The 23,843-nt window shown below is 35.9% G+C and overlaps 1 protein-coding gene across 3 annotated transcripts in view; it reads right to left on the bottom strand.

Moving 5' to 3' along the window:
- FZD3 (frizzled class receptor 3) overlaps nt 1–23,843 on the bottom strand; it is a 101,795-nt gene that overhangs the window by 42,276 nt on the left and 35,676 nt on the right. For all 3 annotated transcript variants that reach the window (XM_025874018.2, XM_073892529.1, XM_073892530.1), the window contains one exon: nt 20,987–22,004. In XM_025874018.2, coding sequence (XP_025729803.1) covers nt 20,987–22,004 — 1,018 coding nt within the window. The remainder of the gene's footprint in view (nt 1–20,986; nt 22,005–23,843) is intronic.

The following is a 23,843-nucleotide window of genomic DNA, read 5'->3' on the forward strand; positions in this document are numbered from 1 at the left end:
ATAAACTGACAAAGAAGTATAATCCAAAATATATGTGTGCATATTTGTATGTGTCTATAAAAAATGCAATTCACAGAAGAGGAAATCTAATTAGCTAATAAACATAAGAAAGAGGTTCAATCTCACCAGCAATACAAATTAGGGAATTTGGGAAATTCCCACATCAGGAAAATACAAATTAAAATAGCAATGATGATTGCCAATAAGACTGGCAAAAATTAAAAAGTGTGATGATACCAAGTGATGGTGAGGATGTAGAACAATGGGAACTCTCTGTACTTTCATATGGGGTTCTAAATTGGTACAACCATTCTGGAAAGCAATTCAGCAATATCCTAGTAAAGCCGAAGAATCACATTATCTTATGACCCAATAATTCCATTTTTAAGTATATATTCTAGAGAAACTCAAATGGATGAACAAGAGTATTCATAGCAGAATTATTTATAAAGAGGAAAAACAAGATACAATCTAAATATCCACTGTAAAATAAACTAATGTGATGTATTTATACAATAGAATATTGAACAGCAGAGAAAGCAAATAAACACATACATATTACCATGTCTCACAGACATGTATGACAAAAGCTGCAAAAAATGCTTACAGTTTTGACACTATAGTTTTTTTTGTAATATATTTTTTAAGATTGAGTTGTGCTTTTTTTTTTTTAAGATTTTTATTTATTTATTTGACAGAGAGAGAGACAGCGAGATGGGGGAACACAAGAGGGGGAGTGGGAGAGGGAGAAGCAGGCTTCCCGGCCGAGCAGGGAGCCTGATGCGGGGCTTGATCCCAGAATCCTGGGATCATGACCCGAGCCAAAGGCAGACGCTTAACGACTGAGCCACCCAGGTGCCCTGACACTATAGTTTTAAAATAAACTAATACTGTATATAATCCAGGAAAAAATACATGTGAGTAAATACATAAATAAATATACAAAAACACCAAGTTCTAAATAATGATAGTTTAGAAAAGAGGTTCAGTAAGGGAGACCTGAGGTTTTGTTAGTGTTTTCCTTATTAAGTGGTTGGCAAATCTACTGATATTTGATGTATTATTCTTTATACATATCTGTATGTCAGACACATTTATAATACCTTTTAAAAAGAAAAGACAAAAAAGGAAATCAAGGATCCTATAATTACAATACTTTGTTCCCCTCAGGGAGGCAATAGTTTTAAAATTAAAGTATACTACATAGCATAAATAGAGAGCTAGTTAGTAATTTACATTTACAAATGTAATTTGGCTTAAAGCCAAAATTTATTCAAGAATTTAAAATGAAAACAAAAATAATACAGTTATCTCATTGTATCCTATTTCTTTGTTTTGATGGCATTATGGAATAGAAATAGAAATAGAAAATTTCATTTCTTCAGAAGTTACATTTGATTAACAAAGGACACTACCTTGAATTTTCATCCAAATTATACCTAATGGAAAAAATAATCACCACTCTGATGTCACTTTAGTCTTACAAATCAGAAATAACTAGAAAATGGAAAAGTACACTACATATACTTTACAATATGTATGCAATAACTGTGAAACAAATAATTAAAAAATTTTGTAGAATTTATACTTAATCTTGATGCACATAAAGAATTCTAATCTTCATTCACAATAAAATGACGCTCATTCATCTTGTGAAAAGCATAATTCTTTCCTTTTTTTTTAAAGATTTTTTAAATTTATTTTTTAACAGAGAGAGAGAGAGACAGCAAGAGAGGGAACACAAACAGGGAGAGTGGGAGAGGGAGAAGCAGGCTTCCCACCAAGCAGGGAGCCCGATGTGGGACTCGATCCCAGGACGCTAGGACCATGACCTGAGCCGAAGGCAGGCGCTTAATGACTGAGCCACCCAGGCGCCCCATAATTCTTTCTTTTTTAGATTAAAAAAACAAACTAGTTCCCCCTCAAAATAAAGGGTAAATCATTCTGAAAAGTTCCATTCTCTCTCCCAAATATAAACTGAAGAAAATATATTTGTTTGTTATTAAGTATAAAATAATGAAACAGAAAACATGGTTTAGACTTTGCCAAGCATTACCACAGCAGATCAACTTACTCAGCCTTACAAAAACTATTTAGGGGATAGATCATGTTCAGAAATGAGTACTGTGAAACTCCTCAAAATTGTTCTGCAATCTCACGATTTACAGATTAAGAAAATAAGACATTAATGAAAGAAATACAAGACACAAAGAAAGGTATTTTGTGCCCATGTATTGGAAAAATTAATAGTCAAAGTGTACATATTACCCAAAGAAATCTATAGACATGCAATCCCTATCAAAATTCCAATGGCATTTTTCATAGAAATAGAACAAATAATCCTAAAATTTGTTTGGAACCACAAAAGACCGTGAATAGCCAAAGCAATCTTGAGAAAGGAGAACAAAGCTGAAGGCATCACGTTCCCTGATTTCAAACTATATTACAAAGCTACAGCAATCAAAACAGTATAGTATTGACATAAAACCAGATACAGAGATCAACAGAACAAAGAAGAGAGCCCAGAAATAAACCCATGTATACATGGTCAATTAACTGACAAAAAAGGAGTTAAGAATATACAATGGGGAAAGGATAGTCTCTTCAATAAACAGTGACAGGAAAACTAGACAATCACATGCAAAAGAATGAAACTAGACCACTATCTTAAACCATACACAAAAATTAATTCAAAATGGATTAAGGACTTGAATGTAAGATCTGACACCATTTAACTCCTAGGAGAAAACACAGGCAGTAAGCTCCTTGACATTGGTCTTGGCGATGAGTTTGGGGATCAGACATCAAAAGCAAAAGTTAACAAAAGCAAAACTAAACAAGTTGTACTACGTCAAACTTAAAAGCTTCTGTATAGCAAAGGAAACCATCAACAAAAGGAAAAAGCATCTTACTGAATGGGAGAAAATATTTGCAAATCATAGAGCTGATAAGGGATTAATATTTAAAATAAATAACTCATATGACTTAAAAGCAAAACAATCTAATTTAAAAATAAGCAGAAGATCTGAACAGTTTTCTAAAGAAGACCTACAGATGGCCAACAGGTACATGAAAAGATGCTCAACATCACTGATACCAGGGAAATGAAAATCAAAACCACAATACCACCCCTCACACCTGTTGGACTATTATCAAAAAGAAGAGGGTGCCTGGGTGGCTCAATTGGTTAAGCGACTGCCTTGGGCTCAGGTCATGATCCCGGAGTCCTGGGATTGAGTCCTGCATCGGGCTCCCTGCTCAGGAGGGAATCTGCTTCTCCCTCTGACCCTATCCCCTCTTGTGCTCTCTCTCTCTCTCAAATAAATAAATAAAATCTTAAAAAAAAAAGATAAGAACGTGTCAGCAAGGGTGGGAGAAAAGGAAACCCTTGTTCACTGCTGGTGGGAATGTAAAGTGGTACAGGCACAAAGGAAAACAGTATGGAAGTTCCTCAAAAACTTAAAAATAGAACTACCATATGATCCAGCAATTCCACTTCTGAGTATTTCTCAAAAGAATATGAAAACACTAACTTGAAAAGATATATGCACCCTCTTGTTCACTGCAGCATGATTTACAGTATCAAGATATAGAAACAGGGCGCCTGGGTGGCTCAGTCGGTTAAGCGACTGCCTTCGGCTCAGGTCATGATCCCGGAGTCCCGGGATGGAGTCCCACATCGGGCTCCCTGCTCAGCAAAGGAGCCTGCTTCTCCCTCTGACCCTCCCCCCTCTCATGTACTCTCTCTCTCTCTCATTCTCGCTCTCTCAAATAAATAAATCTTTAAAAAAAAAAGATATAGAAACAACCTGTGTCCATGGATAAAGAAAATGTGGTGTGTGTACACACATACACACAAACACACATACACACAAATATTAGTCAGCCATGAAAAAGGACAAAATCTTGCCATTTGTGACTGTATGGATGAACCTTGAGAGCATCATGCTAAATAAAAAAAGTCAAACAGAGGAAGACACATAACATATGATTTCACTTATATGTGGAATCCAAACAACAACAACAAAACCAAGCTCACAGGTACAAAGAACAGATTGGTAGTTAAGAAATGGGTGAAGGGGGTCAAAAGGTACAAACTTCCAGTTACAAAATAAAAAGTCATGGGGATGTAATGTACAGCAATGGTGACTACAGTTAATAATATGATATCGCATTATTTGGAAGCTGAAAGAGTAAATCTTAACAATTCTCATCACAAGAAAAAATTGTTTATAATTATGTATGGTGATGAATGTTAACTATTGTGGTGATCCTTTCACAATATATACAAACATTGAATCATTATGCTGTACACCAGAAACTACTGTCAATTATACCTCAATTTGAAAAAACTGATCTCTTTTTTTTTTAAGATTTTGGTTTTTTATAAAGTAATCTCTACACCCAATGTGGGGCTCGAACCCACAACCCCAGGATCAAAAGTTGTGTACTCCACTGACTGAGCTAGCCAGGTGTCCCGATCTCACATTTTTATAATACATAAACTAATACAACTTTTCATTTTGGAAAAAAATAGGCACAACCAAACTTTTTAATTTCTTGAATATATTCTGAAACTCCAGAATAACTTTCCAAAAAGCATGAGTTTCTATTAATCATATTCACTTTAAAAATTTTTTTCCTTTTCAATTCGTTTTAGGCCAAGGCTAGGATAGCTTTTTTAAGTTTTCATTAAGATTATGACATGCATGAAATATGGTTTTACAGTTCTAATTTACATTTACAGGTATAAAGCAAAAGTTATGACATCTTGCAGCAAAATACATGGTTAATTATGCTTTCTGGGTCTTAAGGGTCATAAAATGGTTAAGGAAAGAAGGGAATTAAATTTAGTGACTTCTTACTGTGTGCTGAGCTTTAAGTATCTTAGGACTTTTATTTCTCAAAACAGTCTCATGGAAAAAGAAATTCTGCAAATATATACAAGTAACTATAAAGAGGGGGTGAAAATTTAGAATATGAAGAATGTAAGTAGAAATAATGCTTTTCACTATATATTTTTAACATTATAAATCATGCTAAGACATCATCTATTCAAAAAATTAACTTAAAAAAACAAAGAAAAAAAAATCCTAAAGAGCAAGAAGCCTATGATGGAGAGAAGCCAAAAAAAAAAGGGTGGAGGGAGGAGGGCATTTTCTCAGGGATTCTAGCTCACCATTGATTGATTTACTTTTTTAAAGAGAGAGAGCACAGCAGGATGGGGTGGGAAGGAGTAGAGGAAGAGAGAGAGAATCTTAAGCAGGCTCCATACCCAGTGCAGAGCACAAGGTGGGCTTGATCTCATCACCCTGAGATCATGACCTAAGCCAAAATCCGCTTAACCCAGGTGGCTCCATTAATTAATTTCTGATGCAAGTATTGACTTGAAGCATTAATCCAATTCTGGTCTATATATACATTTGTCCTTTTTTTCTACTGGATTTTAGGTATATATTTTATTTTATTTTTTTAAGATTTTATTTATCTATTTGAGAGAGAGAGAACGAGAGATAGAGAGCATGAGAGGGAAGAGGGTCAGAGGGAGAAGCAGACTCCCCGCTGAGCAGGGAGCCCGATGTGGGACTCGATCCCGGGACTCCAGGACCATGACCCGAGCCGAAGGCAGTCGCCTAACCAACTGAGCCACCCAGGCGCCCCTAGGTATATATTTTAAAACCCTAAGTTATGTATTTTTATTAACATTTTACAGAAACAGTATTTGTTCAGCTTTATATACATACAATTTTATTTCCTCATCATTCTTTCTTTCATCTCCTACGATCCTCCAGAGATCATTTTCAAGAAGAATCTTGAAATACAACCTTTAGAAATGCCTTTAGTGCAAGTCTCTTGGTGATAGATTCTCATTTGTTGTTTTTATGGAAATGGCTTCATTTCATTCTTGTTCTTGAGAACACGTTGAATTCTCCAGAAGATGCAGAGATGAATTTTGGGTACAAGATGTTTATAAGGAAGAGATCTGTGAAGGAAAAGGGTGGAAGCAGGACTGCGCAAAGGAAGAAGTGGCTTGCCTGCCATGAATTCTCAGATAAGCCTCCACAAACTGGTAGGGCGCCCTGGAGCAAATAATGACCTTCCAAAGGTCCCATGTTGGGCCAATAGCCAGGCCTTCTTAGCCCATCCAGGAATTGCTAGTTGCAGGCCATCCCAGGAAGGGCAGGAAGTCAGAGAAGGCAGTTCTCTGCAGCTGAAGGGTGTCTGCAACCACACTTACCGCAACTGAGGAGTAAGTCTTTTTTTGAAGGGGATCTGGCAGTGCATCTCCATGTTTACCACAAGTTTCACAAGGTGCAAAATTCTGGTTGAAATTTTTTTCTCTCCTTATTTTAGAGATAATATTATACTGTCTTCTAGCTCTCGTTGTTGAGGACTCTATAGTTCTGTTGGTCTTTTTTGTTATTGTTGTTGTTTTTGTTGATCTGTCCTTTCTTTGGACTGTTTTCAAGATTTTTGTCTCTGTTTTTCCCCCAAGATTTCACAGAAGTGTTGATTTCTTTTTATTTATCCTGCTAGGGCTATACAGTACCTCCCTGATCTGTGGATTTGCATGTTAGCAGTTTTGGAAAATTTGCAGCCATTATCTCCTTAAATATTATCTCTTCTGCATTATCTCCATTTTCTCCTCAAGGAACTCACTCCTCGGGCTCTAATTAACCTCTTTTTAAGACTTTTCATTCTGTCCTCCATTTCTCTTAACGTTACTTTCATATTTTCCTTGTCTCTCTTGCTGCATTCTGGATAACTTTATTTTCACCTACATACACTAGTTCATTAAATTTCTCTTCAAACAGCAGTCTAAACTGTGGTTTTGCATTTCAGAAATCCACTGAGTTTCTATTTCAAAAATTATGTTTCTAGACATCTAATTTTCAGAAAAACATTTATTCCATGTAGTTTCTTGGAGACTGGTAATCTTTGTGACTATATCTGTTATTCCTATAAATATTACATGCTTATTCAGTATCTCACAATTTCAGTATCTGTAGTTCTAAGTTTGATGTTGTTCTATCCAATGACTCTCAGTCATAGGGGCTTGTTTTCTCATGTGTTTGGTAACATTATATTGTGAGCTCTTTGGTTATCAATCAGTGGGGATCCTGCAGAAAGAATTTGCTTCTGCTGATTGCCAGGAGGTATAATTAACTTGCTAACACTTCAACCTCTGCCCCTGGTGACCTAGGCTCACAAGAGAGTACCTGACTCCCTGTGTTAACATTAAATTCCCAGCTGGCCCAGGTCTCAATTTCCACCACCAACCACCACACCTCAGGCAACCCTTGCCTTCCGTCGGCATGAGAGCCCCGATTTGACCAGCCCTAACTCCTTATGTGCTGGCTCCAATTCGTAATTATTTTTGAAGTGGGGAACCACTTGGAGATCTCTCTTAAGTCATGTAAGATCTGTGATGTCTCAAATAATGTGTTCTTCCCAGATTTCATTGGTTCAGGCTTTAATTGTTGATGCTTCCATTCAGACATATTGTCAGAAGTCTTATTGTCATTAGAAAGCGGAGCATATTTTTAATTTTGCTAATGCTCTACTTTAAGACAAACTTCTCAGAGCTCTTTAGCAAACTTACAAAATATTAGTGAACTCAATGACCTTAACATAGTCCATAAAAGTCACTGATGGGGAATATTTGTGATTCACTAAAGGACATAAAGTGGAAGATTTCACATTTGACATGATCAGGCAGGTCGTTAGTATTAAAAAACAAAATCACACACACACAAAATATTTATTTGAACTTAAAATAGTTAAACATCCAATGTAAGGTCGAGGCTTTTTCTTTAATTGCTCATCTGCTAATAATTCATTTTTTTCTTACATGCTACAAGCTTATCACCATCTGTGATTTCCACTTTATTTCTTTAAAGTAAACGTAGCATTCAAATACTCATAAAGCAATCTATGTGCAAATCCTAGATTTTTACAAATCCCCTCAACCAGATCTTTAACAGTTCATCTTCCCTATATTAACTTCAACAATAATCTTTTTAAAAAACAACTTGATTTCATCAAATCTTTCCAAAGCAATCAACTTTTCCTGAAAATAATGCTTTCTTGGGGTACCTGGGTGGCTCAGTTGGTTAAGCGTCCTACTCTTGATTTTGGCTCAGGTCATGATCTCAGGGTCCTGGGATAGAGCCCTGTGTTGGGCTCCCTGTTCAGCAGGGAATCTGCTTAAGGATTCTCTCTCCCTTGCCCCTCCCCTCACTCACCCTGTATCTCCCTCTCTAATATAAATAAATCTTAAAAAAAAAAAAAGAATGCGTTCTTTTCCAATCCATTTTCACTGATTTACCTAATATTTAATTCAATTCCATACTGAAGTAACACATACTACTTAACATAAACAGGTTCGAGATAAACATAATGAATTTAGATAGACATAATAAACACCATTAACACATAACTACTGGTAAGGAAGAGAAGTCTGCAGGTATTCCAGAAAACAGCCTTCCAGGAGAAGCATCCAACATGCACTGGTCATCAGTTTATTTTATAGAAGTCTTGGGAAACATCCTCCAACCTAGCAAGCCAGCTAATCTGAAAAGTGAGTTAATTTGAGCATATTGGTATCTGTACATGGCACTTTTTAATTTTTGAGGGAGCTCAAGTCTCACCTCCTGGTTCTACCTCTACAGAAAGGTGTCTGATATGGGCCAAGAACAAAGTGGAATCCAGAGAGGACAAATAAACCACTGTACCAACAGATGAACATTTTGTAGGAGAAGGAAAATAACTGAAAAGGATTGGATGAAAACTCTAATAACCCTCTTTCTCTTTTTTCCCTTGCTGATGTGTCCCTTCCATTGGAAGGGCTTTTAGAATTAGGAAGGAATCTGGAAGAAAATAAGCATAGAGAAGGGTAGTTTATGAAGGCTCAGCCTTAGGCCTTAGGTAGAAGAGCTATCATTTTCAGATCTTCACTCACTTTCTCCAATTATGGTGCAAGTAAACCTCAGAAGACCAGAAGTCGACCTTGGGTAAAATTTATAAGGCAGTTCCTTTTGGCCTTTCTCTTGTTAAAGAGGGCAAGAGGAAATCCTCTAGATAGATTAATGGACACACACACATTGCTTTGCAAAAATCACTGTAAGCAAGTAGTCAAAAATTTGGGCTTTCGAATTATAGCCAACATTCTCTTTCTATCAGCTATGCAAAATAATACTGTAATGTTCACATAGGAACATGTATTTGCATGCATAGTGCTTGTATTTGGTGGTAAATTTAAGACATCACTTATTTTAATTTTTTCCATAGTTACCCTTTGAGATTGAAGTGCTATATTTTATTTGAGGGTTAAGATGATAAAACATTTATCTAAGAAACTGTTAAAGTGATTAACTGGTCACTTCTACAATTTTATTTATTTATTGAAGAGAGAGAGAATGAGAGATAGCGAGCACGAGAGGGAAGTGGGTCAGAGGGAGAAGCAGACTCCCTGCTGAGCAGGGAGCCCGATGCGGGACTCGATCCCGGGACTCCAGGATCATGACCTGAGCCGAAGGCAGTCGCTTAACCAACTGAGCCACCCAGGCGCCCTATCTGGTCACTTTTAAACTTTAAGACCTCAGGAAGCATTTCCCTACTCAACTTATAAAGAGACATATTTTAACTTGGCTATGAAAAATTTTCATTGGACATGCTGGAAGAATAAATGTACTCTTCTAAATTAATCTTTGTATATTTACTAAACAACTTGTATTTTTAGCTATAAAATAATCCATATCATATCTAAAATGTTTTCACTAGATTTCTCCGTATTTTTTTTAAAGGAACAAAAGAGTAAGAACTCACTTTAGTCACAGAATTACCTGATTTCCATATTGATTTTCTCCTACTGAGCTAATGAATTCCTTCAGAGTAGAAGCTGTATTTCAGTACTGTTGCTTTCTCAGCAACTATCAATATGCCCGAATGTTAGATATATGTAATAAATGGTTGTTGCATTAATGAATTTTATATAGGAAGGGAAAAAAAAACTGTGGCTTATGAGAGAAAAGTTTCTAGATTCATTTAATACTAGACTGATAAGAACATTAGAGATTATTCAATCTGATCCCCTAACTTTAGAGATGAAGAAATTACAAACTGAGTGGTCTAAAGACACAAAGTTAATCAGAGATACAGCCAGAAATAGAATGTCTCCCAAATACTCATTCATATAAGTGGGGTTTTGTTTTTGTTTGTTTTGCATAAGAAGAGGTGTAAAGTGATGTAAAACTGTGGGCTTTGGAATCAGAAAGACAATTCACATCCCAGCTTTATCATGTATGAATTTGGGTAAGTTGTATAATTACATGAGACTCAATTTCTGCATTTGTAAAATTGAGTACAATCTAACTTACTGGGCTATTCTAAGGATTAAATTAGGTATGTGTATAAACTTGCTGAATACAGGACCTGGCACACAGTATACTTAATAACTAGAAGCTTCTATGATTATTACATTAAGTTGCTTTCTATTTTACTATTCCCATAAACTACTGAAATTATTTCTTCTTAAATTGGTATAGTGATGCCTTCAAAGACTACTGGAAATAAGATTTATTGGCATGTCTTTATTATAATGACATACAAGAATTTATTTGTATTTATTACAGTGATAAAATAGAACTAGATTATACTGAATTTTTTTTTTTAAGTAAACTTACACTCAACATGGGTCTTGAACTCACGAACCTGAGATCAAGAGTCACATGCTCAGGGTACCTGGGTGGCTCAGTCAGTTGAGTGTCTGCCTTCGGCTCACTCAGATCATGATCTCAGGGTACTGGGATGGAGCCGAGTCAGGCTCCCTGCTCAGCTCCCTGCTTCTCCCTCTCCCTCTGCCTGCCTCTCCCCCTGCTTGTACTCTCCCTCTCTCTGTCAAATAAATAAATAAAATCTTAAAGAAATAAAAAAGTCACATGCTCTATCAACTCAGCCAGCCAGGTGCCCCTGTATTGAATATTTTTAATGCCATTTTGCAGTTCAATAAAATAATGATTCTCAAAAGCTGTAATGAGAATGAAACAGTGACAATTTACATGGGACAGAAAAACACCACAGGTCACCATTCGTTGTTATAAATATCAAAGGTGATATAGAATAATGCTTGCTATAGATCAGGGGCTGGCAAACTACAGCCTGCAGACCAACTTTGCCACAATTCTGTTTTTGTAAATAAAGCTTTACTAGAACTTCATTTGTTTATATACTGTCTATGCCTGCTTTTGTATTACACCAGCAGAGTTAAGTAGTTTAAAAAAAAAAAAAAAAATATATATATATATATAGCCAGCAAAGCCTAAAATATTTACTATTTGACCTTTTATGGAAAGTTTGCTATGCCCTGCTGTAGACTGTGGCAACTACATTTTTCCTAAAAAGGTGTTAACCATTTGGACAGCAGATATGTCTACAAATAAGACTTACACTGAACTCATGACTTGGGCTATTTCTGTGTAACAGAAGCCAGAAAGATAGCAACTTGTAGGTTTTAATATACTTTATCCAAAAGTGCCATGTGACAGGATTTTACAACCTATACATAATAGTATTAATATTTTATTAATATTCTTTAATGTTCTATTTATATATTTTATATTTTCCTACAAGAGTTTTAGAATATATATATATATTAAAAATTTATTTATTTGGGGCACCTGCGTGGCTCAGTCAGTTAAGTGTCTGCCTTCGGCTTAGGTGATGATCCCAGGGTCCTGGGATCGAGCCCCGCATCAGGCTCCCTGCTCGTGGGGAGGCAGTTTCTTCCTCTCCTCCCTGCTCATGCTCTCTCTCACTATCTCTCTCTATCAAATAAATAAAATCTTTTAAAAAGATTATTTATTTTGAGGGGGGGAGGGGAAGAGGGAGAGGAAGAGAGAGTCATAAGCAGACTCCACGCTAAGCATGGAGCCCAATGCAGGGCTTGATCTCACAACCCTGAGATCACGACCTGAGCTGAAAGTAAGAGGTGGATGCTTAACCTACTGCGCCATCGAGGCACCCCTGATTTAGAATATTTTTTTTTCAGGGAATTCCCACTCTTTTCCTGTATTATAGACACTGAACAAATTTGAGGAAATTTGGTGCTAGGAAGTCACAGGCAACATATTTACCACTTTAAAAATTAGCAGCAGAAAAAAAAAAGATTAGTACTATATATTTACACAGAATTACTCACTGTTGCTCATGTGGGAAATGTAAAATACACCCATTTCTCCCATGATCCTTTCATACACATTGCTGATCCCTTTTGGAATTGCATGGAAGCACTCTTATCAGAAAATGAAGCTAAAATCATAACAAATTAGATTTGACATTATTCTGCTATTTTTGTATTTTTCTGGATCAAGACTAGATAAATAACAGACGGGTTCCCTTGTGTGACTGAAAGAATACAAACAATATTTTTTGTTTGTTTTCTATAAAAATGATTTTTTTTTCAGAATTCTACAAATGGCTCTAAATGTGAATGTGACAGTCTCAGCTAAGCTGCTTGTATTATGGTAACATATTTCTATTACTGAAACACAGGTTCTAGAATCAAAATTCCTTGGGACATAGAGCACTGAATTAGATGGATGGAAGAGATGAAAAAAATGAAGAGGCACTTTAGGAAAGGAAACGTTTTCTTTTGAAAATCAATGTTTAGAAGAAAAAAGTGAAGGATGGGAATGATCCTCCTTCAAACCTCAGTAATTATGTACTTGCAACAACAGAATATTGAAAATTTTCTTTGTGCAAGGCACTCTACTACAAGGTTTAAATTTATTATCACATTTAATCTTCATACCCATGAGGTAGATGCTATTATGTTTAACATATTATTTCTTGTGTTTTACATAAGGAATTGAGGCTCAGACTATTAGAGGCAGGACATAAACCCAGCCTATGACTTTAAAGCTCATTTTTAAACCAATATATTATATTCAAATAGTTTTCTAGAAATATTAACAATCTTTGAGACTTTAACTCTTTGAGACTTTAACACTTCTATAAAATGCTTTAAGCCTCTTAGAGGGCACTAAATAAGTATAGGGAATTATTTTTAAAGAAAAAAAAACACAACTCCTGAAGTACCTGGAAAACTACTGTGTTCTTTAAATAATATATAAAATGGAAACATATTCTAGGAATAAACCCTACTGATTATAAGCTGTAAAATATGCATTATTCTGACAACTCAGGCTGTATTTCATAATTCTGGATTCAGGCAACAAATATTACTCTCTCAAGTATTATTTAATATTTTTAAAAAGCATTCTTGCTAAATAAACAGTTGGTATAAAGTATTTAAAATATTTTAGAAGACTACATCAGCCCATTTTTCTTCAAATTAATACATGCAATTTGCATTAAATCCAATTAGTACTCCAAAACAATGTGATCAACTACTTCACAAACCCATTTTTTAAATATTTGAAAACTTCAGTAATATGCAAGATGACTATTAAGTAACCTTACCGATTTTAAAGCAAACATATTCAAATACGATGTTCTTTAAGTTACCTGAGGAGGCTACTCTAAGGATAACATCATTGCTTAATACACTTAAAAAACTTCTCATTAGGAATTATTATCAGAGCCTGCTAGGTATTCTTTTAGGTATTCTCAGTGATAGCAAATCTTGTTCAAGTACATGTGGATATGACCTCAAATAGGAATTTAATATCTCTGGTGCTCAATTTACAAGTCTGTAGAAGATTCCTCTAAAGTAAAATTCTGAATTAAAACTAATATAAAAATTCTAATTGAATTTGGTGCTAGGAAGTCACAGGCAACATATTTATCTAATTTGAATATTAAAAATTAAATTAAATTAAAATTAAAAATATTAAAAAATCATAAAGTAGGACAAATATTTTATGATTCCACTTATATGAAGTACCTAGACTAGCCAAATTCATAGAGACATAAAGTAGAATGATGGCTGCCAGAGGCTGGAAGGCAGGGAAGAATGGGAGTTATTGATTGATGGGTACAGAGTTTTAGTTTAAGAAGATAAAAAAGTTTCTGGAGATGGAGATGGCTGCACAACAATGTGAATGTATTTAATGCCATAGAACAATACACTTAAAAATGGTTAAAATGGTATCTTATAGTTATCATTTAATGGGGATATTTTATCGCAATTAAAAAAGAAAAAAAAATCCAACCTACATGGCTGGCCCTATCGTTTGTCAGTGGGCTATAGATTGCTGACCCCTGATACACTTTGTTAATGTGACTCTGTGTAAGCCATATTATTTCTTACTGCTTCAACTTCTTCCCATTAAAGTGGCAGAAATGAAGCCATACTATCTATTTCGTAAGACTGTCGTGGATATCAAGTAAGGTAATAGGTTTTAACCACAATGAAGTTTATACAATTAAGAGTTCATGTTTACAGCACTTTCTTCTTCTTTTTGGGGGGGGGGCGGAGGGGCAGAGGGAGAGGGAGAAAGAGACTCTTAAGCAGACTCCCTATGGAGTCTGGTGCAGGGCTCCATCCCACAACCCTGAGATCATGACCTGAGCTGAAATCAAGAATCAGAGGACCCTCAACTGACTGAGCCACCCAGGTGCCCATCCCTACAGCATTTTCTTTTTTTTTTGAACAAGCCAGATTTAAAGATTTTATTTCTATTTAATTTAGAGAGAAAGAGCAGTGAGAGAGAGAGGCAGAGGAAGAGGGAGAAATAGACTTTCCGCTGAGCAGGGAGCCCAACGTGGGGCTCGATCTGGGACCATGACCTGAGCCAAAGGCAGACGTTTAGCCTACCCAGGTGCCCCTTAAATAAGCCAGATTTAATTCAACATCTATTACTTAAACAAGATTGAAAAGCAGGAGTCACAAGGGAACTAAAAGGATCACACACAAAATAAAGCTTTAATTGTACCTGCACTATCTTCCAGAACAGCCTCTGAACTACTGTGCTGAAGAAAAAGGTTAATATGAACTCTGGGGGGAAAAAAATACATACTGCAGGAAATTAAAAACAACAACAGTGTCTGTATATGAGTACTGTTAATCCATGAGGTGTTAGTGTGAAAAACAGTTCCTTCATTAGGTTTAGGAAAACTTCAATTAAAAAAAAAAAAAGCCAAGAGATTTCCTAACTTGAACTAATAAAAGGTTCCCCCCAAAATAAGTAAATAAATCACAAAGATGCCTGAAGGCAAGTATGGGAAACAAAATGAATGAACAACCAACATGGTTAATAAAAGATTTTGGGTTAAACTTAAAATGACTATTAAAAGCACTTCAAAAATTTAGAAATACTGAAAATGCATGAGTTAACCTTTTAAGAATTTAGAAAAACAAAGTAATTCTAACAGAAGCATTAGTAAGAAAATAAGAACAGAAATAACTGAATTAAAAAGATAATCCTGTACCAAGATTGATCAAGGTGGAATAAAGAGAACATATGTTAGAAACAAAAAAATGGTAAAAATTTACAAAACAAAAAATATATGAATAACTTGATACTAATGTATTTGAAAAGTTAGATAAAATAATCTTCTAAAAGTAAAATTAACAAAATGCCTTTATAAGGAATAAAACATCTGAATAAAACTATTATTATTTAAAAAATTGAAATAATAGTTTAAAAAACCTAGTGTCTTCCACAACTTCTCTCTCTTAGCTTTAAAGATCCTAGGACAGAGTTTTTGTGTTTTTAAGATTTTATTTATTTGACAGAGAGAGAGAGCAAAAGCAGAAACACAAACAAGGGGCACGGGAGAGGGAGAAGCAGGCTTCCCACCAAGCAGGGAGCCCAATGTGGGGCTCGATCCCAGAACCCTGGGATCATGACCTGAGCCAAAGGCAGACGCTTAACAACTAAACCACCCAGGCGCCCGTAGGACAGTTTTTAAGAGGAGGATATACCAACCCTTTCAAAGAGCAAATAGCCCCTACTTACTGTAAAAATTGAGAATTTAAAAAAAAAAAAAAAACCTCACTTTATGAAGCTGTTATAACCTTGATACCCAAACTGGACAAGGACAATACAAGAAAAGAAAACATTATCACAATCTATCTTACTTACAAGTATAGAAGCAAAAATCTTAAAACATAACTAGAAAGCAACAAAAAGACAAATCTGTCCTTATTTGCAGACAAGTACTTCTACAAAGAATATATAAAAGAATTTACACACAATTAGAATTAATAAAAGAGTTCAGCAGGGATGCTCAAGATCAATATACGAATTCAATTAATGGCATTCTTGTACACCAACAATAATCAATTTAAAAACATAATAAAGATCCTATTTACAATTGCAACAAAAACTGTAAGGTGCCAGGAACAAATAAATGAATAAATACATAAATAAACAAAAAAATATTAAAACTCAGTATTACAATGATGGCAATTTCCCCCAAGTTCACTTAAAATAAAAAATAATTTCAATCAAAATGCCAACAGTGTTTTGTTTTACATGGATAAACTGATTCTAAAATTCATATACAAAAGTGGCAAAAGTGGCAAGAATGGTTAACATAATTTTGAAGAGCAAGGTAGGGGAAATGTGGATTAACACAAAGTTATAGAAATAGACCAATGGAACAAAAGAGAGAGCCTAAAAATGGAACCTGAATATGAGAGACTGCATTACAATTTAGATGGGCTATTTGATAAATGGTGCAGAAAGCATAGTGCTTATTCATACGAAAAATAAAATTATGTTCTTCCTAATGTAGAAAAAATATATTTCAAGGGATTGGAGATATGAGTCAAAAAAATCAAATTTTAAAAATTGCTAGGGGCACCTGGGTGGCTCAGGTGGTTAAGCATCTGACTCTTGGGGCTCGGGTCATGACCTCGGGTCCTGGGATGGAACCCTACATCGGGCTCTGCACTCAGCACAGAATCTGCTTCAGATTCTCTCTCTCTCGGCCCCTCCCCCCTGCTCACACCCACTCACTCTCTCAAATTAATAAATAAATCTTTAAAAAATAAATAAATAAACTAAAGCAAATAACCTAACAGAACAATGGACAAAGTAGCAAATGAGTGAAATCACAGAAGAGAAACCCCAAATGGCCAATAAACCTATGAAAACATGTTCAACCTTCAAAGGGGAATAAAAATTACTATGGGATTGAGATACCGTTTTAAAGGCTGGCAAAAACTTAAAAGCCTGAGAACACCATGATGGGGAAAAATGGGAAATTTATACTCAATTGTGAGTGTAAATTAAAATAACCATTTGGTTTGATGATGTCTATATCTTACAATGCAACAATTTCACTTTCTGGTACATACCTCATGGAAATTGTTGGACATGTGCAAGGAAGATAGGTATTACAAGAACGTTCACTGCAAAATGGTTTATAACAGCAAAAAAAGTTGGAAGATACATGTTCATAAAAGAATGAGTGAATAAACTGCAGTATATTTATATATTAGACTAAGACAGTTGAAATGAACGAATTAGTAGTACACACATAAAACTGAGTGAAAAAAAGCAAGCTACAGAATGATTTCACTTAATGGATTTTTAAAACTTGCAAATACCAAGTTTTATAGATCTGTAAATACTCAGCCACAATATAAAAATATTGGGAAGAATGAAAAACCACCATCTTTATGAGAAGGGTTACCTCTGGGGAGGGAGAGGAAAAAGAATGCGAGTACCTAGGGGAACAGAGGCAGGCATCAGCTGTGTGTTTAATGATAGTGAGCCAGCCAGCCAGGAAAACAGAAAGACAGATATGATATAATGTTAGGATTTCAAGGCAGTTTGGATATGAGTGCACAGGTGGTTGCCACCTTATTTACTATACTTCTGTATATTTGAAACATTTTATAATATAAACTTCCTTAAAAAGAAACACATTTTTAAAAATGAACTAGAGGGGCCCCTAGGTGTCTCAGTAGGTTAAGCATCTGCCTTTGGCTTAGGTCATGATCCCAGGGTCCCGCGATGGAGCCGCATTGGGCTCCCTGCTCTGCAGGAAGTCTACTTCTCCCTTTCCCTCTGCCCTCCCCCCCAGGTCGTGCTCTCTTTCTCAAATAAATAAAATCTTAATAATAAATAAAAATGGACTAGAGCTACAGCATTAATATAAATACATCTCAAAAACTAAATGTTAAGTTAAAAAATCAAGTTACAGAAACATGTATAGTATGGTATCATTGTATTACATATTTTTGTAAAACAGTTTTTCCGCAGTTACATACATATTGGTAGGTTGTATAGACTTTCATGGGAATGGTATATTCCAAATTCAGGATGATGGTTACCTCTGGGCAGAGAGTAGGAGGAACAGAACTGGGGAAGGGTACATAGGGAGCTTCAGCCAAATCTGTAGAGATTTCTTTTAAAAGTCTGAAGCAAGGGGCACCTGGCCAGCTCAGTCATTAGAGTGTGAGACTCTTGATCTCAGGGTAGTGAGTTCAAGCCCCACGTTGGGTGTAGAGCTTACTTAAAAATTTAAAATAAATAAATGAAAGTCTGAAGCAAATATGGCATTTGGTAAAGCTCAGTACTGGATGGTTTTTAAAATCTCGTATGTATATATGTAAACAACAGCAGGAACAATAATAAATGAAGAAAATGAATGAGAGCTAACATCTACTTATTATGTAGTAGGCACTCTTCTAAACACATGCATGTATACTCCTAAGAACAACCTGAGGAAGTAGTCTGCTTATTTCTAATACTATCTATTATTATTTTATTACTATTAGATTCTATTACTCATTTTACAGATGAGGAACTAAAGCAGAGAGGTGAAGCCAGCCTAAGAATATAAAGTTAGTGAATAGTGAAAGTAAGATATGAAGCCAGGATTTGTGCTCCAGAGTTTACAGCTTAATTACCATGTTATTGTTATAATGTCATTCTCTATTCTTTTCAGTATATCGTAAATAACTCATTTCCAATGTTATTTCTGTATGTTGGAAATTAAAAACATTTTTTAACCCATGACCACAAAAAAAATGCATATACACACATACATATTTCTGTGCAGCTCACACTGGTTCTAAAGATGCTGAAAGAATTCTAGGAATGTCCTGAAAATAGTGGCATCCCAACTACTCTAATTTATCAATTTATATATTTGAGGTTTGGTATTTTTTAGATCGTTATTTCATAATCAAACTTATTTTTCAGTAGTCCTAATATATATCTGGAATCTTAGATAACTTATATAAAGAAGCATATGATGTAATTCAACCATCTCTTTCTCTCTCATTAGAGGCAAAATTCCATTACTTAGCTTCAGGTCTGAAAACTCACATTAAGAGTTTTTAGTAAGTCATTCTGTCAAGAAATTCAATTTCAATCATTCATTTTTTTCTGGTCTCTCAATATAAGTTGTTTTTTAAAAGCCCATAGCTAATATTTATACAATAATAAATTGGCATTCTCAGCCATTAAATATTTATCAGCACTGGGGCGCCTGCGTGCCTCAGATGGTTAAGCGTCTGCCTTAAGCTCAGGTCATGATCCCAGGGTCCTGGGATCGAGCCCCACAATGGGCTCCTGGCTCAGCGGGGAGCCTGCTTCTCCCTCTGCCTCTGCCTCTCTCCCTACTCATGCTCTCTCTCTCTCTTTCTCTCTCTCTCTCTGTGTATCTCTGTGTCTCAGATGAATAAATAAAAAAAATCTTTAAAAACGATATTTATCAGCATTGATTATGTGCTAATCACATACTCCTCGTCCATGGTACCACTGTAACCATTTCTTTTTTTTTTTTTTTTAAGATTTATTTATTTTAGGGAGAGAGAGAGTGAGAGTGAGTGAGGGGTGTGGGGTAGGGGCAGAGGAGAGAGAGGGAGAGAATCTCAAGGAGATACCCCGCTGAGCACAGAGCCCACAGGGGGCTCAATCTCAACCCTGAATTCATGATCTGAGCCAAAACCAAGAGTCAAACGCTCAACCAACTGAGCCACTCAGGCATCCCTACCATTTCTTAAAAATGTCTTTTCTCCATCTACATAGCCACATTCTCAATGTTATCATCTACTAACCTATAGAATATGTATTCCAAAAATATGAAAATATGAAAAAGAAGTTCTTGCTTTCAAAGAGTTCACTGTCTAGCAGGGGAAAGAGACAAACAAGAATTACCTATAATACATAAATACTTTAAAAAAGGTAATTAAATCTTAACAGTCAGGGGAGATGAAAGGATGACTGGTGCCCTTTTAACAGCTAACCTGGAACGTGAACAGAAGACAGCAATGGAGACTGTTCTTTCGAGAAAACTTGTCTTAAAAGGAAGAGAGGATGATAGCTAGGGGTGTAGGTTCTAGAAAAGGTTTTAAGATAGAGAAATACTTAGCATCAACTATTCTGAACTACTTTCCTTGCTACATTCCTCTCCTAACACTAAATCCCAGTTTGAATACAAGCAAGTCACTTAACATTTCTAAGCCCCACGAGAGAGATGTTTAAGAACTCTAAATTACGAGGAAACTTGAATAAATTACCTCTAAAGTTCTTTCTAGACCTAAGATTCTATGATTCTGTCACTATGATTATCTGACCTGTTTAAATTCAAAGGTAAATCATAAAATATTCAGCATGCAAAAGGAAAAACCAAGACCAATTAAGAGATGAACTAGTTTGTACAACTGCATTCTATTACTTTTGCAAAACAGTTAAAACAATTCCTCTTCTATCAGTAAGATTTTCACAAAAGACAGTGCATTTTTATCAGTTGGTAAAGAGCTTCTCACCCTCAAACCTGTAGACTTCTAAACAATCCCCAAACTGTTCTGTGACAATGGAAGTAAATTGCTTAAAAGCCCATAGCTTAGACTTGTAAAAGTCATCTTTTAAATGGAAGAGGTTTATAGAAACATGTATATTACATTCTTTCTACAATACATTTGTTCATTATCTTTAAAATTTTAATGTACAGGTTCATAAAGTTTTTTTTAAAAAACTAGCTAAGATGAGATCTTCACAGTAATATGCCTTCTTTTCACTATCACACATTCTGAAATTTAGAACAAGGTTTCCCTTACCTGATACGGACATGGAATGTGATATTCTCTGCAGCGTTCTTGTATCCATGTTGTTTCCCAGATGCCACGGTAAGCTTGTTCATAAAAGTAGCATCCAATTACAACCAAGAGTGGTACGAGATAAAGAATGCTGAAAACACCAATCCGGATCATAAACTTCACCAACTTATCTTGGTTCTCCTTTTCTAATGGAATTTCAATTCGAACTCTGTTTAGGGATATAATGCCAGCTAAGAGGAGAGAAACTCCAACTACCACATACAGGCAGAGGGGAGCAAGAACAAAATATCTCAATGCATCAACATCGTAGAGGCCAACAAAACACACGCCACTGATATTGTCACCTTCAATTTTATTCATCGCTAAAAGGATGATGGTTAGAGTTCCAGGGATGCCCCATGCACTGGCGTGAAATAGCAATGCTTTCTTCTCAATAGCTTCACTACCCCACTTTGGCACAGCTGCCAAGAACCATGTGATGGTAAGAATTACCCACCAAACACTGCCAGCCATAGTAAAAAAATAGAGTACCATAAAAAGCATGGTACAGGCTTTATTATGAGATCCTTGTGTCACTGTGGAAGCCTTATACTGTGCAGGGCTAGATGCATTGCAGGCTACTCGGTCCTCAAGCAAAAACCCAATGAAGAAAATTAATGATACCATCATGTAGCAGACAGCATAAAATATAATAGGTCTTTCAGGATAACGGAATCTTGTGACATCAATCAAAAAAGTTAAAAAAGTAAACAACGTGGCAGAGAGGCAAATGATTGAAATCAATCCTATGAAGTATCGAGCAAATGAAAGTTCTTCTCTCCTAAAGTACATATTTGGACAAGGAGGTGAACAATCACGCACGTGTAAAAAAGAATAACCAAGATCTGGATCAATTTTCAACTCTCGAGGACACCAAAAACCATAGTCCCTCTGCACTGCCACTGGAGCTCCTTCAGTAGGGTCACCAGCTAAATTCAGATCCACAAGTCGAGGATATGGCTCATCACAATCTGGGAACCTAAAAAAATACAAGATGAGAACCATTTTCACTTATTGGGAAGTCTATTGATACCTAACAATTTGGATTTCCAAATTTAGCACTCATGACCTTACTCATTCTAAGATCCTTGGAGTACACTTACATTGAGTAGGAATAAAGTAAATGTTGATTCTTGTTTATGGGCCATACAATTAGACTGTCCACTGATGATCAAAACATGATACGGTTTTATACTTAACTTAGTTTTGGCTTCAAAAAGCCAAAACTAATTTTTTTTAAGTTTATTTATTTTTTTTAGTAATTTCTACTCCCAACATGGGGCTTGAACTCACAATTCCTAAGAACAAGAGTTGCGTGCTCTTCTAACTGAGCTAGCCAGGCGCCCCAAAGGGTATTCTTTTAATTAAAATAGTCTAAAATAGCCATCAATAAGTAACAATGTATACAGAGAATATTTAAGACACACACTTTAAAATAAGATTTTAAAATATAAACATACATTATTATAAAAGAAATGAATACATAGCTCTAACAAAAGAGTAGCTTTTCCCCAATCTTTAACTACAGTTACCCTAGATTCAGTGGAACTTTCTCAAGCAGAAATGTTAAAAAATCTTTCCCAAATGCATAGCCCAAGGTGCTTTGAATTACATTAGCAATAAAAATCCTTATAAGTGGCTGAGTTTTTAGATCTTTTCTTCCCATTTTATATTTGCTCCCTGCTTAGCATATTGATTAATTACAATCCTTCTAAGGTCTCTAATGTGAACTACTTCTTTCTTACCACCCCTAATTTCTCTCCAATCCATTACATTCTCTGACTCAGTTATTCTCAAACTTTGGTGTACGTAAGAAAAACTTAATATTGTTTTAAAAATAAAAGTTCAGGGTGCCTGGGTGGCTCAGTTGGTTAAGCGACTGCCTTCGGCTCAGGTCATGATCCTGGAGTCCCGGGATCGAGTCCCGTACCGGGTTCCCTGCTCAGTGGGGAGGCTGCTTCTCCCTCTGACCTTCTTCCCTCTCATGCTCTCTCTCTACCATTCTCTCTCTCAATAAATAAATAAAAATCTTTAAAAAAAAAAAAAAAGAAAAATAAAGAAAAATAAAAGTTCAGGGGCACCTGGGTGGCTCAGTTGGTTAAGTGCTTGCCTTCGGCTTAGGTCATGATCCAGGAGTCCTGGGATCAAGCCCCAAGTCGGGCTCCCTGCTCAGCGGGGAGTCTGCTTCTCCCTCTCTCTCTGCTCCCCCTCACTTGTGCTCTCTCTCTCTCACTCACTCTCTCAAATAAATAAATAAAATCTTTTAAAAAAATAAATAAAAATAAAAATTCTTGGGGCACCTGGGTGGCTCAGTCAGTTAAGCATCTACCTTGAGCTCAGGTCATGATCCCAGGGTCCTGGGATTGAGCCCTGTGTTGGGCTCCCTGCTCAGCAGGGAACCTGCTTCTCCCTCTCCCTCTGTCCTCTTGTTTGTGCTCTCTCTCTCTTGCTCTAATAAATAATAAAATCTTTAAAATAAATAAATAAATAAGAAAATTCTTGCTTCCCACCACCACAAATCATATTACAGTACACCTGTGTTAGGCCCAGAAATTTGCATTTTAGCAAGTTTCCGAAGGGACAAGATCTGCAGACTTGAGAAAGTGTCACAGCTGCAGGACAAAACAGGTTTGTGGTGCAGACACGAGTAAGGATACCATTCTCATGAACTTCTTGCATCTTCAATTTTCTTGCCTGTATCAGTTCCTAAGCCTTCAGACACCCACTAACTAGATGTCTAATAGTTTATATGCGTCAAATAGTTTCCAAGAAACCACCGTTTATTAAGTTTGACAAAAACATGCATAACCTTATGCTG

This window comes from Callorhinus ursinus, unplaced genomic scaffold (assembly GCF_003265705.2).
Source record: "Callorhinus ursinus isolate GAN/ISIS: 27379988/994484 unplaced genomic scaffold, GSC_fseal_2.0 scaffold4, whole genome shotgun sequence".
In the NCBI taxonomy this organism is placed as follows: Eukaryota; Metazoa; Chordata; class Mammalia; order Carnivora; family Otariidae; genus Callorhinus; species Callorhinus ursinus.